At 56.2% G+C, this 16934-nt stretch overlaps 2 protein-coding genes and 1 long non-coding RNA gene across 9 annotated transcripts in view; 2 read left to right on the top strand and 1 right to left on the bottom strand.

The window, feature by feature from the left end:
• Positions 1–16934, bottom strand: part of CDH23 (cadherin related 23) — a 412201-nt gene that overhangs the window by 93469 nt on the left and 301798 nt on the right. For all 6 annotated transcript variants that reach the window (XM_054242941.2, XM_078345637.1, XM_078345636.1 and 3 more), the window contains 4 exons: positions 15525–15744; positions 13614–13766; positions 11519–11632; positions 8240–8388 (listed from right to left, as the gene is read on the bottom strand). In XM_054242941.2, coding sequence (XP_054098916.2) covers positions 8240–8388; positions 11519–11632; positions 13614–13766; positions 15525–15744 — 636 coding nt within the window. The remainder of the gene's footprint in view (positions 1–8239; positions 8389–11518; positions 11633–13613; positions 13767–15524; positions 15745–16934) is intronic.
• Positions 1111–9345, top strand: C12H10orf105 (chromosome 12 C10orf105 homolog). Of its 2 annotated transcripts, none has more exons than XM_035268053.3 (2): positions 1111–1542; positions 4672–9345. In XM_035268053.3, the coding sequence occupies exon 2, from the start codon at positions 4735–4737 to the stop codon at positions 5134–5136; it is 402 nt and encodes a 133-aa protein (XP_035123944.1). In that variant the 5' UTR covers positions 1111–1542; positions 4672–4734; the 3' UTR covers positions 5137–9345. The 2 variants fall into 2 exon arrangements, with proteins under 2 accessions (XP_035123944.1, XP_009008016.1); XM_009009768.6 differs by having other exon boundaries at positions 4730–9345.
• LOC118146304 (uncharacterized) lies at positions 11510–16183 on the top strand. Its single transcript, XR_013524931.1, has 3 exons — positions 11510–11724; positions 13667–13738; positions 16015–16183. It is a non-coding gene; the product is annotated as an uncharacterized LOC118146304 (long non-coding RNA).

The following is a 16934-nucleotide window of genomic DNA, read 5'->3' on the forward strand; positions in this document are numbered from 1 at the left end:
ACAGGGAAGAGGGCCACACTATCCAGAGCACACCCTTGGGTGTCTATCCATGGTAAGATTTCCTTGACACCTCCCTGCCCCAGCAGGCTGCACCACCCTGGAAGCTTTGCCTTCCGCCATCTAAGGAGGAATGGGGGCCACAGATGAAGGGTTTGGCTGGCTTCAGAAGAGGAAGTTAAGGAAAGTGAGTGCAGTGAAGGCTGTGATGGAAGGCAGAGGAATCCCAGTGGGGGCTCTGGGCATTGGGGATGCCTTTGGGCCAGATGCTGTGCCTACACTGGATGCCTACTGCTTGCCCCTGCCCACGTGGCACAGGGGAAACACCAAGGCACTCAACACTCATTTGCTGGGCCCCAGTTTGGTCATCTGAGCAGGTCACACCTGTCTGGGCCCCAGTTTGGTCATCTGAGAGAAGAGGGGCTGAGTCAGATAACCCTGAGGGTCTCTCCAGCTTTAACAGCACATAGGAAAGCTCCTGTCCATTTTGGGGCAGGCAGACAGTGCCTCTTTTTGTGGGCAAGGGCAGGAGGGAAAAGCCAAAAACCAAAAACTGGGGATCCAACAAAGGGAATGGGTCCAAGGCTCAGGTCTTGGACAAAGCCATGACTCCCATCTTGAGTTGCACTTCTGGGAACTTGGAGGTCCCTGGTGGGGAGGCTGCTGAAGACTTGGGCGCCTAAGCAGGTGGATGGTTGCCAGGGAAGCTCTGGCTTCCTGGAAGAAAGAAGGCTAGGGGAGTGTGCATGCATGCATGTGTGGTTTGGAAAGAGCCCTCAGCGGAGGTCTCTCCGTGGCCCCCCACACTGTGGGGAGCATGGCCCTGGTGGTCCCTCAGTCCTGTGCTTTCTGCCCTGGGATCCCCCTGACCTTTGAAGATGCCTCTCACTCCTCGCTTCTGTAGCCAGACACCTTCAAAAGGATGGTGCTTTTCTAGAAGTTGAGGGAAAAGCCTGGAAGGAGCGGGGCCCAGGGATGCTGCAGGAGGAGCCTCAGGGGCTGCCAGGGCCCAGCACTCTGCCTGCTCCCCTCCCGCCGCGGTTTGTAGCCCCTCTCCCGGGTAACCTGTTGGCTGGCAGGCACTGAATAGTGACCCGCTGGCTGCCGCCGACCATACCATTCAAACTTCCAACAGGGGAAGGTGAGCTCCATGGGAAGGCAGAGGCAGTCAAACCCTCCCCCTGCGTCTCCCCAGAGTCCCCCACCCCTGAGAGGGCTCTGAGGAGACAGGCTGGAGCGAGGCGGTGGGAAGGCTGGGGGGCATTCCTGTACCTCTTGACAGCTCCCCTCTCCCTCTTTCCAACCCAGCTGCCATCCCTATTCCCTCAGCTATCCCCTCCCCCAAGACAGGGCCCCAACTCTTCCAGACAAAGCCAGGTCCAGCTGGGAAGTGACGGGGAGGCCACTCTGCCGGCCAGGCTGACCGAGGGCTGCAGGGCACAGCAGAGCCTGGGCAGGGTTGGGGTCACAGGCTCCTTGGGCCTCCCTTGCACAGCTGAGAAGACCTCTCCACGGAGCTCCGGATGGCTGGGGGCTGGCTCTGAGGTCAGTGCTTGGGGGACTGCAGGAGAAGGCTTGGAGAGGGACAAGTGGTGGGAACCCTGGCTGGGGGACTCCTGGGAGAACATGAGGCTGTGCTCAGATCTGGGCAGTCCTCTGGTTCTGTAGAGAGGGGAAGGAAGGCCCAGTAAGGGGAAGGGACCAGTCTGAGGCCACACAGCAGTCTTCTCTGCCCACAGCAGGGCCTGCTCTGTGGCACTCTAAGGAAAGAGGAAGGTTCTAGAATGAGCTTGCAGAGATATGTCCAGAGCAGGGCCTGCTGGTGCACCCTGGCCCCAGTGGGAAGGGAGCGGCTTCAACTGCCCTCCAGATGATTCCTGGCTTGGTCCAGGCAAGGCATCCAAGGGGCCTGATAGATGGACTTGCCTTGTGCTCTGGGAAGGATGTTGTGTTGTTTTCAAGCACTTAGGAATCTCAAGTTGCCACAGGAACTACTCAGATGCTAATGACAACTCCACTTATCCTTTTTTTTGAGACACAGTGTTTCTCTGTCGTTCAGGCTGTAGTGCATAGTGTGATCATAGCTCACTGCAACCTCCAACTTTTGGGCTCAAATGTTCTTTCTGCCTCAGACCTTGAGTAGCTGGGGCTACAGGCACATACTGCAACACCTGGCTAACTAAATTTTTTATTTTTAAGAAATGAGGTCTCATATGTTGCCCAGGCTGTTCTGAAACTCCTGGGCTCAAGTGATCCTCCCATCTTTGCCTCCCAAAGTGCTGGGATTACTGGCATGAGCTAACACACCTGGCTTCACTTATCTTTTTATTAAAGCAGATCCCAAGGCCTGAAGCCTGGATGCTCTTTGCTAGCCCAATAGGGTCTCCAGATTCCTTTGAAGGCCTTGAAATAATATTAGAACTAGTCGGACTGAGGCATCTCCCATTTCAGACTGCCCTTTTCTTACTCCTGGCCAAGCATTGCCCAGGGTAGGGTAGAGGAATGGCTGATTTTCTCCCCATGAGAGTGGGCAGTGGGCACACCCCATCCCTCCTCCCTACTCAGACTCAAGGGAAGGCCAACCCATGCACAGCTGCCCAGCCAGAGTGCTCCCTAGGACTGATGCTGCAAAGGCGGAGGCCCTGGGCAGCTAGACGGGCATCACACTTTCCAGCCGGGTGCTGGGAGGGCTGGTGGTGGGGAGTGTCGGGGAGGTGGGGTGCTCTGCATGCCCTCAGTCGGCTGGGCGCGGGGAGCCAGGAGTCAGGTCCTGCGGCTGCTGGTGAGTGCTTGGGGCAGGGACAGGAGTCCCTCAGGTGGGGGACTGGGTGGCCCGCTTTCCTCCCCACTACCTGTGGCAGGGTTTTTCTGCAGCTTACACGCAGAGCCTGGGTGTGACCTGAGGCTTTTCCTCCTCCTGAGCTTCTGTGCTAGAAACTGGACAGAAATCTAAGCTGCAAGCTGGGAGGAGGAAAATCTGCCATCCCCCAGCCTCATGAAAAGGAAAGACTTTTCCAAAGGGAAGGGAAATCATGATTTTTTTTTTATTAGAACCCCTGGGAGTTCTTGTCCGCGTTAGTAGAACTAAAAGATCACACGTGCTGACCTGCAAGCTGGACGTCCTCTGCTTATGTGTTTTCTTTGGCCAGTCTAGTGTTTCAAATATTTGAAAATTAATTTCACATTATTTTGAAATCAAGTTTATATGGCCTTTGCTGTGTTTCCCCCACCCCACTGCTCTTCTTTCTTTCCTTAAACAAATTTGAATTTGTTACCAACATTTAAACATCTAGAATGTTTGCCTAAAAAATAAAATCCAGGTTTCTGGCTTCTCTGGGGAAATTGACAGAGCTGACCACACTGGGCCTGCACTTGGCACTGGCACTGGCACCGTTGGTCTGGACTGAGGCCCCTCTACTTCCTCGAGAGGGCCCAGTCAGTGCTCTCCAGGTGGCCCTGCTCCTCTGGGTCCCCTCTGGTCATGCTCTATCTCCTGGCCAGGCTCGGTGAGCATTTTTATTGCAACCCCACACATACTGAGCCAAAAGCTTAGCCTGGTTTTCCATCGACAAGGACACCTGCTGCATTGTGTTTCATGGGATAATCTTCAGTAGGAACGGAAATGCCCTGTCAGGTGCATGATGTCCCTGATGCCGGGGGTTCCAGCCCCACTTGTCAACCCCCTGTGGGTTTATTTCCCACCTGTTCCTGGAGCAGCTCACTGAGCCCAGAAATGGCTAGAGGCCAGAGGGGTGGCAAGGCCATGGGGCCAGGAGTCAGGAGACCTGCTTTTGGCCTTTACTTGGCCACTGGCTCACAGTGTGGCCTTGGCCTTCCCACCACCAAGCTGGCCCACCCCACCCTGCTGTGACCCACAATGCAGGCAGCCAAGTCTTCCCAAGGAGTGAGCTCCAGCTTGTCACTCCCCAGCTTTAAAACCTTCACTGGCTCCCTAATGCCAAATCCCCTCTTTGGGCCTCAGTTTCCCTACCTGCCATGGGAGCAAGTTGGACTGCATTGGGAAGCAGCCACAGAAATCCCCACAGGGCCAGGCAGGTGAAATAAGGTGTGTGGTGGGCCTGTGAGGGAGTGCAGGGAGCTGGAGGTCGATCCCCTGTCTACGGGGCGGGCAGCAGCTGCTCAGCCCCAGACACAGATATGAGGCAGGAATGTGGGCCAGTGCCAATGGTGAAATTCTGACATTTCAAGAGAAGTCAGGCATCCAGATATTTTTGTGAAATCTGTTATTATTTTGAAAATATTCACAATTAAATTTATGAAAACATGGCAAGGACCCAACCAAACACACCAGTGGGCCCCCAGTTTGCAGCCTCGGCATTAGATAACTGCTAGCGTCCCTGGCAGCTGCAGCCTCCTACCACCCATAACTTGCTCCTGGCCACAGAGCAAGTTATTGATGGAGTTGGTCCCAAGTTTGCAGGCCTAAGACCTTATGGTGATTCATGAGGATTGATTTGGAGATGTGGACAGGCACTGCCCTCTTGTCTCCCTGGCCGATGAGCCAGGGGTGGAGCAGGAGGAGGGCCTGAGCCTGGACCCAGCTCCATCACTACTCAGCTGTGTGTGTATTCAGACTTGTCATGTCTCTGGGCTTTGTTGTGGCCACGATGCTGTCCAGTTTAACAGTGCCTCGCCCCCATCCATGTTCCCTAGGTGAGTCTCCCCCGCACCTGCTGCCCTGGGTCCAGCTTCTGTCCTGTTGCTGTTTCAGGAGCCATGAGCACAGAAAGCCCCAGCCTCGCCAGCTCCCCAGCCGTCAGCCCCCTCGACATTCTTTCAGCTCCCGTCACTCCCGGGACCCTTGCAAAGGCAATTGGCCCCCTCCCCGTGCTCATCGCCCTGGCCTGCATCTTCCTCCTGCTGGCCACCTGTCTGCTGTTCATGACACTCTGTAAGCCGGCAGCACTGGACCCGAGCCGCCGCAGGGCTCGTGAGTGCATGCCCCACCACCCCGGGAGTCCCAGTGAGCCCCAGCTTCAGCTCTGGAAGCGCCTGGGCTCCCTGCGCCTCTCCCTGCACAGCTTCCGTCATGGCCGGCCCACCACTCCTCGACAGCCCCTTCCAGGCCCTGGTGACAGCCACGGAGACTGCGACTGCACGGAATCGACCAAGATGTGACGGGGTGTCCACACACATGGCCCCACGACCCCCTAGGTCCTGCAGATCCTCCTGCCTCAGACAGAGACTGGTGCTGCAGGCTGCAGGAAGACAGTGGCCCAAGCAGCCTGGGCTACCTCCCCCCCAGAAGCTCCCTGCATGCCCAGGCCAGTGCCCTTTCCCAGAGATGGTCCTCAGAAGAGCACCTTTCTCTCTGCAGACCCCCTAGCTGCTGCTTGCTGAAGATTTCCAGTCAAGAGATGAGCACTTGTGGCCATCTGGGCCTTTGGCTTCAGGCTCCACAGGGGACAACCTGGGGCTCGTAACCACCTCCTAGAAGCAGCACCCTTGCTCCCCACAGAAGCCTTGCCCTCCAGGTACTGAAGCCCAGCTTGCAGAAGTTGCCGAATGGCAAAGGTTCCCCTTGGCCGAGTGAAATGCTCAGTATCCACCAGAGCCAAGGTACTGTCCTGGTATCTGTGCTGGCCAGTGCTGGGGCAACACCCCAAGCCTCCCTTCCTTGGGTTTCCTGGGCACTGACAGCATCTGCCTGGTGCCCTATGTGGGCAGCTGCCTCCCTCCTGGGATCCGATGCCTGGGCCCTGGCTGGGAAGAGGGGCAAAAGGGGGCTCTCCAAGCATAGTCTTGGCAGCTGTCTTGGTGGCCCCTCTTCCGGGCACTCACTAAGTCCAGTTGGGATAATTAGGAAGGGACTGAGGATGGGTGAGGAGGCTCCCTTCAGAAGCCAGGGCAGGTGCTGTGACAGAGCATCAAGAGGCAGGGCACTGCCAACAGCTGGAGGTGACGCCACCGGGGCTCAGAGGAGGACAGCTCGCAGCGGCTCCACACCTCACCCAGGGAAAGAGGCAGCTTCCCTGAGGGTGGGATGGTCCAGACCTCTCCAGGACAGCTGTGGGGCTCCAGGCCTGGCCCACACTAGGGATGCTATCTGTGTTTTTGGTGAGTGCTTTGCTGACTACCTGTCAAAGCAGTCCCACCCCAGGATGGCTTCTCAGAATCCCAAACCCTTGCTTGGCCTCTCCCCACAAGGCCAAGGTGAAACACTTTGGTCGGGTCCCAAATTTGAAGCGTGGGCAGAGGGAGGACTTGGGCCACCCTGCTCCTGTTGCAGTCAGCTGACCAGGATCCCGCCACAAAACTGCCCCTGGCTCTCTCCTCAACTCCTTTCCAGGAAAGGAATGCAGCCAGCCACGTCTTCCCAGGGAGTGAGCTCTGGCTTGCCACTCCGCAGCTCCAGAATCTTTACTGGCTCCCTAATGTCAAATGAATACAGCCAAAGCTCCCCAACCCAGGGCGCAGTGCCCTCTGGGATCAGGCTCCAACAAATCTTTCTAGCGTCATCTTGATCCAAAACTCCAGGAACACTGTCACCCCTGACTGTGGCTTATGCTTCACACATGCCCACTCTGTGAAGCCCTCCTGCCTGGACCCACCACTGCTCTCTCCCACCTCTCTCGGGGAGAACAAGGAATATTCTCTTGGCAACATGGGTCCTTCTTATCTATGTCTTCTCTTTCCTACCAGCCCGGGAGCTTGCAGAGAGCCAGCCCTCGTCCAACCCCTCACTTTGACTCCCCAGTTCTGTGCACAGAAGTATGAGGCCTCTGTGTACAGAGGGAAGAGTGGCCCAGCCTGGGTGTGTCCCCGCCCTTTCAGGCAGGAGTCTGGCAGGAGCTGGCACAACACAGAGCCTTGTCTTCCCTGAGATGCCCCTAGATAGATTTCTCTCCAAGCAGGCCCTGTTGGAAAAGCCCACTTCCTTCCAAGCCAGTCTGATCACAAAAAGTGAGTCCAGTGACAAGAAACTTAGAGGACCTTAGAGAAGTCATCCTGAGACTGCATTTCTCCCTGAGAAATGGGGAGAAATCAGCGCTGCCCTATATTAACTCGCCAGCTCAAGGATTCAGTATGAGTAGTATTGTGTAAATAGAAACCGATTCTTTGGGTTTAGAAAGTGGGGCAGGCCTCTTCTCTCAGGGTTTTGTCCCTTCCTCCCTTCTGGCTCAGTAATCTCTTCCTGGTTTGCTTCCCCTGGGGCCTCCCTGCGTAGCCCAGGCTGGATTCAGCCTGCAGCCATCCACCCCACCAGCAGGCCCTGCTTGCCACTAGTACTCTATTCCTGGAGGTTGTGGTGGGGATAAGGCTGCCTAGAGGCCTAAAGAAGGAAAAGCCCAGGAGCAGGAGGGGCTCTCAATTGGGTTTCAGGTACCAGGCCAGCGAGGTGTGCTCCAAGTCCTCACTAGCTGAGGCCCTGATCGAGAGAACCCTCTCCTTCCTCCTTCTGGAGCTAGCCACCACACTCTCTCAAATCCCCAGGGCTTTCTGGCTCTCTGTATTTCTGGGAGTCAGCCTGCTCCCCAGCCCTTTCCTGCCCACCTCCTGGTCCCGATGCAGGGAGGCGAGCATTGCCAGCCTCCCACGCTTCTGCCCCTCCCAAGCCTGGGAGACTGCCCCAGTGGGCAGACCCAGATTTGCTGTTTGGCTTAGCCTCCTAGTTTGAAACCCCATAGCCGGTAAAGAGACTCATTCATTCCAGGCCTCCCTCCCCACCCAGCAACTGAGGCCTGAGCGGGGGAGGGGGGGGCACCCAGATAGTTTTCAGGGTCCTCCCCTCTCTCTTTCTGAGCCTCAGAGCTGTTGTGCCTGCTCCCTGGGCAAAGGAGCCCTTTCTTCTTGGGCCTGTTTACTTCCAGGGAGAGGAGCCTCGGCCAAGGGCGCTGTGAAAGCAGCTCTGTTCTGGGCCTCACCGGGCCCTGGCTCACTCCTCAACTCCTTTCCGGGAAATTGTGACATCTCCTTCTCCCCCCTACTCTGAAAGGCCCTTCTGGGCGGGGTGGGAGATGTGGAGGGGGAGGCCAAGGCTTCTTTCCATTTTCGGGGAGCCAGAGCCCTGTCCTTAGCTCTGCAACCTGGGGGCCTACACTTCCTGGGATGGGAGGGGGCCTGGGTTCCCCTTTCCCCACAGCACCTTCCAGAGCAGCAGACCCACCCTGGGTACTTGCCTGGTTCCACCCCTGGTGCCACTGAGCGTATGCCCTCAGGGCTGTGTGTGGCCCCACCTCCTCCTGCCCACCTCCTGCCCCAGGGGCCACGGGCCACCTGCCTGCACAATGCTGTGGCCTTCGGGGATGTCCTCGGGGACACTGGCCTCATAGCTGCTCTGCAGAAAGATGGGCCGGTTGTCATTCACATCCAGGACGGTGACAAACACAGTGGCTGTGCCTGTGTGCCGCTTCCCTACAGGGCCGTTGTCTGTGGGAGTTGAAGGAGGACAGGTGTTAGCAGCTGCCTGAGACTGGGGCATACTTCCTGTGCCTTTGCACACTCCCGGGCACCAGCCAGAGAGGTGTTCTGTTCTGCCCCACCTGCCTTAGCCTTTGCAAAGGTGACTTCCTTTTTAGCTTAGGAATACACTAACAGTATCTGATGCTTAGATAACACCATGTGCCAGGCATTCTTCCCACCCCTTCAGTCCTCACAGCAGCCCCATGAAGCAGACACTATTACTGTCATCCCCATTTTACAGAGGAGGTAACTGAGGCACTCAAGTGGATTGAATGATGGCTCCCAAAAAAGACAGACCCATGTTAAATCCCTGGGAAGCTGTGAAGGTTAATTTATTTGGAAAAGGGGCCTTTGCAAATGTAACTACATTAGGGATCTTGAGACTTGATGACCCTGGATGATCTGGGTGGCCCACAAATCCAGTGGCAAGTGTCCTTATGAGAGAAAGGCAGAGGGAGGTTTGAGAAAGAGAGGAGGCCATGTGCAGATGGAGGCAGAGGAGGGACTTACGCTGCCATAAGCCACGGAATGCCTAGTGACTCCAGAAACTAGCAGAGTCAAGGACCGACTCTCACCAGAGCCTCTGGAGGAAGCATGACCCTGCCGACAGTTTAATTTCTAACCTCCGGCCTCCGGAACCAGGAGAGAATACGCTTCTGTTGTTTTAAGACACCACGTTTGTGGTAGTTTGTCATGGCAAATTTAGCATGCAGATACAGGTACTCAGAGCAAAAAGCCCACTGCTGTCAGGAACAGCAGGCGTAGCACCTGGGTCAAACACCTGGATGGGCCCCCTCAAGGGGCAGTTGTCCTCCACTGCAGTCCATAGCGGACAGGAAGAATGTGGGCCCAGGGACGCCAGATCACCTGATTGCTCATGACAAATTGAACTGAGCTTTTTAATAAAATCTCCTGATTTTAAAATATTCACAACTAATGGTAATTCTTTATAAAATATTGGATAGGTCAAACAATTGTGCTCTCTGCATTCAGGGACATGGCCTTTGCTTGGGATCTAAGCCTCAGGTACCTGGAGACTCTGTCCCTCCAGTTCCCAGCAGGACTCTGCCGGGGCTGGGGCGGTGGGGAGGATGGGGCGCTGGCTCAGCCTCAGGGCAGCTCTTGGGTTGTCCTCCTTGGAGGAAGAAGCTTGTGTCCAGCGCTGCATGTCCAGGCAAGAGTGGTCACCCCAGGGAGGAGTGCGGTTAGCTGGAGTAGCCTGGAGACCTAGGGTGACTCCATCCTTCTTCCCCAGGGCAGCTGACCATATGTGGCAGTGGCATCACTCACTGGGGGTAGGTCTTCCAACCCTCCAAAGCTCCTCTCCAGACCAGCCACCCACCACCTTCAGGAGCAGGCTTACTGCTCTGGCTGGGATCAGTGTATATCTGTGAGGCTCCCTAGAAGGCTCACTGAAGTCCTCTCCTCTTGCCAGCCAGTGCCCAAAGTGAAGGCTGGAATCGGGGTGATGACAAGTCTCCAGAGGGTGGGCAGCCATCCCAGGAGGGGAGGAAAGCAGGGGAGAGGGCAGAGGCATCTGGGCATGGGTGGGCTGGGAAGGAACTAGGCCAACGTTTAGGCCACCATGACATGGTCCTGCCCGATCACAGCCTCCCCTTCCCCAGCGTGGGCCACTCCATGCGCCAGCTGCTGTGGGTGCACATGTGCTTGTGTACACATGCGTGCTTGTGTATGCAGGGTGCTTTCCCACCTCCAGCCCCTTGCAAGGGCTGGTGCTTCTGCCTGAAATGCCCTCCCTGCTTCTCCATGTACTGAAACCTTATATGGCCCCCAAGGCTGCAGTGGGCACCCCTTGTTTCTGCCCATCAGCACTGGCCTGTGCTCCCCTGGGAAGACCATGCCCTGATTGTCACCTGTGGACTCTCCCTTCCAGGCTCTGAGGCCTGGGATGCTGGGTAGGTGGGATGGCCCCCAGCTCCAGGGATGGGCATGTGACTTAGGCCTAAGTAATCAGCACATCTCACTTCCCTGGCCACAGTGAGGGGTTCAGGGATGGGCACTGGGGCAGAATGGATCTACCTAGACCTGATCTGAGGACTTCTGCCAGGGAAGGGAAAGAGACAGGTGTTGTCTTCCCTGTTGCTGCATTTGAACCTGAGAATATGTATAGCTGAGGCTGGGGCAATGACCTGCTACCATGTGTGCTGAAGAATAAAGCCTACTGATATGTTTGGCTGTGTCCCCACCCAGATGTCATCTTGAATTGTACTCCCATAATTCCCACGTGTTATGGGAGGGAGCCAGTGGGAGAGAGTTGAATCATGGGGTGGTTTCCCCTCACTGTTCCTGTGGTAGTGAGTCAGTCTCATGAGATTTGATGGTTTTATCAGGGGTTTCTGCTTTTGCGTCTTCCTCATTCTCTGCCTGCTGCCATCCACGTAAGATGGGACTTGCTCCTCCTTGCCTTCTGCCATGATTGTGAGGCTTCCCCAGCCATGTGGAACTGTAAGTCCAATTAAACCCTTTTTCCTATATAAATTACCCAGTTTAAGGTATGTCTTCATCAGCAGCATGAAAATGGACTAACACATCAACACACAGGAGGCAGCACCAGCCGAAGCAGAGACTGAAGCCTGAAGTCACCTGAGCCCTGAATCCAGTCATACCTGAAGCTACATCTCCCAGTGGACTGGTTTTGTGAGCTCATATTGCTGAAGTCAGCTTATTTTATTTTAAAATTTGCAACTGAAAGAGTCCTAACTGACTCAAAGGCACTCCCAGATGCTGATTCCTCCAGGAAGCCTCCCATAACCTCTCCCCTCTGTGTTTGGACCACGCTTTGTGCCTGATACTCTTATGTCATCCTTTTCCCTTCCTGCTGGCTTGCCTGGATTTGCAGTGATTTGTTTACACATGGGTCTCCCAGGCAGCTCCCACCTTACCATCCTAGCGTCTTGCATGTAGCACCGAGCAGGGAGCCTCATGCCTGGCAGTAATGTTTAGTGAGTGTCTGGTGCCCTTTCTCCACTGGCACCAGGGCAGAGTTCAGCTTTTAGTAAAAGGCCTTCTCCTAGGAGGCACCCCATGTGAACTTTGCCCAGATCACTGCGTTGGTGGGTGCGGGGCTGGTGCGTACCAATGGCCTCCAGGATGAGCATGTAGGTGGCTGTGGTCTCCCGGTCCAGGCTCACCACAGTTCTCACAATGGCATCGCGGTAACCCACGCTGAACTTCCCATCCAAGTTGCCACCTGTGGATGAAGGACAGGAAGCTTTGGGCTGGGAAACAGAGCTCCCAGCCAGGAAAAGGCGGGGCTCTGCTCCTGAGCTGGGACCTGCCATGGTAAGTCCAGGAGTGGGAGGCTGTGCTGTGGACTCAGCCCTGCCTGAGGCGCTCTGATGTGGGTGCAGCCTGGGTGGGCTCAGTGGGGGTGCCGGATGCCTGGAATCAGTGCCCACCCTTCACAGAGTGCCTCCTGTGTACAGGCACTCCACACAGACCATTTCCTTCAGCCTCCTAACCCACTGCTCCATGGCATGCCTCTGCTGCCCTGGGTTCTCCGTGCCTGGGTCCCTGGGTGTGTCCTTTACCCCTCTGCTCCCTGCCTGTCCTGCAGAAGCATATGAGCAGCTAACCCGCATAGGGGCTTGTATATGTGGCTGAGGACTCTGGGGTTGGCTGAGCATCCCCCACATCCCTCATCTCGGAGGTGAGATGGGCTGAGGACTGAAGCTCCCTGAGTGGGGACATGGAGGCTCCACAGAGGGAGGAGCCAAGGCAGCTGTACAGGAGACAGGAATTACTGAGTCTCCCTGAGTTCTTTGACAGGTGGGAAGTGTGAGGGTCTCCTCTTGGGGTGGATGGGAGCCAGGAAGAACTCCCAGAAGTGTGGAGACCCCTCCCCTGCCAGCTGGCAAGCAGTGTGGCATTCTGGGCAGCAGAGGGCACCACGTCGCCAGCTTTGTGATGAGCTTGGGCAGGACTGGGCTCAGCTCCTTGCAAAATGCACACTGAAAATCCAGGAGGGCTCTGGGCATGTCAGCAGGCGCCTGCCACTTTGGGGTGCTGAAGAGTCATCCTGCAGACTGCCAGGTGCTCCTGTCCTTGCTTGTTTGCCCCTGGGGAAAGCCTCCTGATCCTCAAACCTTCAGTGCTCCCTACTGTCTTTAGTACCATCTGCAAGGGACACAATCTGGCTCTTGCGGAGCCCCAGGGCTGGTGCTGTGTGAGGGGTCTTGGTTACTAAGCCCTCTCTCAGGCCAACTTGAGGGCCAGACAGTAAGGAGTGGGCCTGAGGGTGCTGGGCCCCTTCAGGGAGGCAAGGGAGGAAAGTACAGGCTGAGGGCTGGGAGGTCACGTTGACCACAGCAAAAGCTGTGGATGGGCTTTGAGCCAGGCTTCTTGCTTCATGGGGAGGCATACGGGAGGCTGGTATGTGCCCTGCCTGTGTGTACAGAAGCACAGATGCCTAGGCAACATGTATGTTGGTAGGCAGGTCTTGGACAGAGAGAAGACTGAGCCGGTAAAAGGGCCAAGGGGGTTGAAGAACGGGGAAGACTGCACCCCCATGTGTCCCGGCACCTCTCATGTGTGTCAGGGAGGCTGAGAAGCTGTTCTCATCCAGAGATGGCAAGTCCAAGGCATGTGTGCCACCACCTACCAATCCTCCCACCGTGGCAGACATCACCAATCCACTGCGCCCCCTTTCCCCTGTGAGCCAGGACATGGCCTCATCATCTGTGGCCACAGCTCTCCAGGTGACAGCTAGGCAACAATTTTGAGCTAAAACAATTTCATTTAGGGAGATGGAAACCACCTGCCTTTAAACAGATGGGAGTTCTCCTGAGTAACAGGTCCCTGAGGAAGGACGAGGCCACATTTCTTGTTACTGCTCTGTCACCCATACTTGGGGCGGAGTGTGGGGCTCAGAGCTCCCACTATGAATCATGGGGCCCCACCTCTCTCCAGAATGAACCTTAGTAGATCCTCCCCCTGCCTATAACCAACGTATTCAGGAGGTCCCCAGGGAGCCAGTCCAGAGTGATCCAGCTGCAAAGCCCTTGGGAAGGGCCAAGAGCAAATTCTCAGGGAGGCACCAGCAGGGCTGAAGCCCAATGGTGGAGCCCTGGCCTCTTTTCCACCCTCACCTGACCCTGCACCTAGCCTGGCTGTCTATCTGGGAGGGGTGGGCAGGGCCCCAGCAGGCCTGCACAGGCGGGGGTGGGCAGCACCTGTGATGAAGTAACTGAGCTCGGCATTGAGGCCCACGTCGTTGTCTGTGCAGTTCAGCCAGACCACCCGGAACTCACGCGGCACATCCTCGGACACGGACACGTTGTACACGGCTGGGAAGAAGGTGGGCATCTCATCGTTCACATCCAGCACTGCAGGGGAGAATGGGCGTCAGGGCTAGGCCTGCCTTCTGCTGCAGACGACCCAGCTTCAGAGCAGCGGCTCCAGCTCCAGCTCCAGACCAAGTAGGGAACGAATTCCCAAGGGAGTCACCGGCTCCAAGTGGCATCTGTGTTAACACCTCCTGGCCATGAGCCCAGGGCCCCCCATGCCTGCCAGAGCCAGGATCAAGCCCATCAGCGCTCCAGACCCTCCTGCTGTCCCTTTGCCCTGGGGACTTACTGCTGCTCAGCTGTCAAAGGCGAGAGAGAAAATCTTAGAACCTCTCTCCGGGATGCACCTAACCACGACCATGACAACATGGACAGTCATGACAACGATGATGACCGTGAGCATTCACGAGCTTGTCCAGTGTGCCACGCCCGTGCTAAGTGCTTCCTGGACAGGACCACATGCGGCCCTCAGAGCATTGTAGGAGGCAGGTATTATCAGACACACTGTGTAGCTGAGGAAACAAAAGCTCAGAGCAGCTGAGTGACTTGTCCAAAGTCACAATGCGGCAGAATGGAGGGGCTGGAGCCTCAAGGTCTACCCTCAGTATGCAATGGAGCTTCAGCAAAGGGTGATCACTTTGATAATCCCATCCCCTGAAATAAGGTTTGATTTCCCTTAGAGATTTGTTTATTCAGCTGTGCATGCTCGGCTCTATTCCTCAGGCAGAGGGGCGCTTGGGCAACCTTTATGGCGAAGTGATCCCCACCCAACTTGGGTTCCTTTACGTGGTATCCCTAGGAGAGATGCTGGGCCCCTTTGATGATATGGCTTCTGCTGAGACTTGGAAGAAGGCCCTCCAGGGGTCCTCTCTTAAAGCTGGGACATACTCCCTGTCAATCATCCACCAAGAAGTGGGTCCTGAAACTGACACCATAAACCCATAGGAAGCCTTGGAGCGATGGGAGAGAGTGTTGTGCTCTCTGAAATCCTTACCATCTTAGGTCTCAGCTGAAGAAGGTCAGTGTCTGTGCCTGTGCCAAGCTAACTACTCCCTTTCCCACCCCTACCATCCCACAGAGGCCGGCAGAGCTAGGATGGGATCAAACAGGCCCAGGGAACAGGCCATGTCTTGCCTGTTAAACTCTGCCCTTATTTCCCTGGGGTTATTCCTGGCCCCTTGGCAACAGCTCATGTCCCCATCCTGTCCTGAAAATTAAAGACTCATCCAGCATGGAAATGGCACCCTGCCCCTTCACCGATAGAGGGCAGAGACTGTGGGAATGAGTGCGACAGCCCCAGCGGGAGAAGGATCTTAGGGAGTCTGGGAGTCCCAGCTGCTTTCTTCCCAGGGCGATGCCCTGCCGCTACCAGCCAAGGCGTTCCACACCCAAGGGAGGGGGAGGTCTCCTTTAGGTTTTAAACAAAAACTCTGGCCTTCCAAAGAAGACAAAGGGCTCTGCACCCTCCCTGGCTGCTCCTGACCTTGAGGTCCTGGCCACGGCTAAAGCAAGCCCCCTTTGCTGTTGCTATGATCTGGGGCTAGGAAGAATGGCGGGGGCGGGGGCTTGGCAGCAGGTCCAGGCCACTGCCCCTGAGCTCTGGGGCACTGAAGGCCGTGGCCAGGTGCAGAGAAGACTCTGCAGTGTTCTGAGGAGGGTGCCTCATTAACAAGGGAGCCTGTGCCTATAAGTCCAGCAGACAGCAGTAGGGGACACGGGCTCCCCACTCTCCCTGGCCCTGACCCGGGCCTGTGCCCATGTACTGAGCACACAGCAGAAGCCCCCCTCGCCCCTCACCGTGGATGCTGAGCGTGCTGGTGGAGCTCTTGGTGGGCGTGCCCAAGTCACTGGCCACCACCCGCAGCTGGTACTCGGCGATGCGCTCTCGGTCCAGCTCGGCGGTGGTGACCACCACGCCGCTGCTACTGTTGATGAGGAAGTCCATGCGGGGCATAGCCACCTGCATGCGGTAGGACACCAGGCCATTCAGGCCCTCATCTAGGTCGACGGCCACCACCTGAGGGCAAGAGGGGCAGCGTGAAGGCGGGGAGGGGACACTGGGATGGATGCTTCTTCCCTAATAAGTGCCCCCTCCTCCCCACCTAGACACACTTGGCTACAGCAGACACCAGGGGACCCTCCCAGATGCTAAGAAGGTCACGCACCAGCTGAAAGGTGTCCCGAGGCACCAAGTGAGGCCGACGGTGGGGTGGCAGAGGGACTTTTTAGAATAAGAGCTCAGGTCTCTACAGTGCTTTCCCCCTTCATCTCCTGCTCTCCCCATTAGGAAGCCCTCCCAGATTTGGAGCAGCTGTTCCAGCTTAAGGACCCTGCCATGATCTGGAGCTCAACCACATAGAAGATGGGAGTCACAGGCTGCCCCTCCCCCTTTGCTTGATTTGTGAGACAGCAACAACAAAAATAAAATGACATCAAGGGTTCCTTTGTAAAAATCACCTGAGGGTTTCATTATTATTTTTTAAAAAGTCATTTGCCGCCATGTACAGGCAAGCCTCCTTCCTAATTCATTTGCACCTCCAGCCCCCATCAGATTGCCTGACTCAAGACCCTGGTACCCTGGATGTTTTACTGAAGTGGATTCAAGCCATTTGGGGAAAATGTGTAATAACAGCTGAAATAAGAGTTTGGGATTAAGCCAAGCCTCTCAGAACTGGGAGACATTATCAAGGTCGTCTGATCTATTTCACACCCAACAAACTGGACGAGAGGGTGTCCGGACAAAGGTTGAATGCTTTCAGGACAGGGTGCTCAGTATTTTTACTTTACTTGCACAAGCTCTACCCCCTGGATTCCGCGCTTCTGCACAACCAGCAGAAATCTGTATCTCCTGAGGTCCTAGGTGGGCCCAGGGAGCACAGTTCAGGGGAGGAGCCTCGTCCTGTATGTGAAGACAGTTTCCAAGTTAAACGCTTCCTGCTCCTTCCTCTATGAACTCAGAAGTTGCATTGGTGGGCATCTTTATTCGCCAGCGTGAGTTCCCAGAGAACTGGGGTTACAGGTTCACTCACTCTCACCCCACCTCCCCTTGGCCTGGGGGCTTCCTCAGGATGGGCTGCTGTTCCCTGGATCGAGGCGCCCCCTCCTGGGGGCTTGGGGAACACCATTCACCTCCTCCTACCAATGAAGAAACTGAGGCACAGTGGGCCTGTGGGGCACCACCAAGCTCACCCCCTCTGGCATCCGGAC

This window comes from Callithrix jacchus, chromosome 12 (genome assembly GCF_049354715.1).
Source record: "Callithrix jacchus isolate 240 chromosome 12, calJac240_pri, whole genome shotgun sequence".
Classification (NCBI taxonomy): Eukaryota; Metazoa; Chordata; class Mammalia; order Primates; family Cebidae; genus Callithrix; species Callithrix jacchus.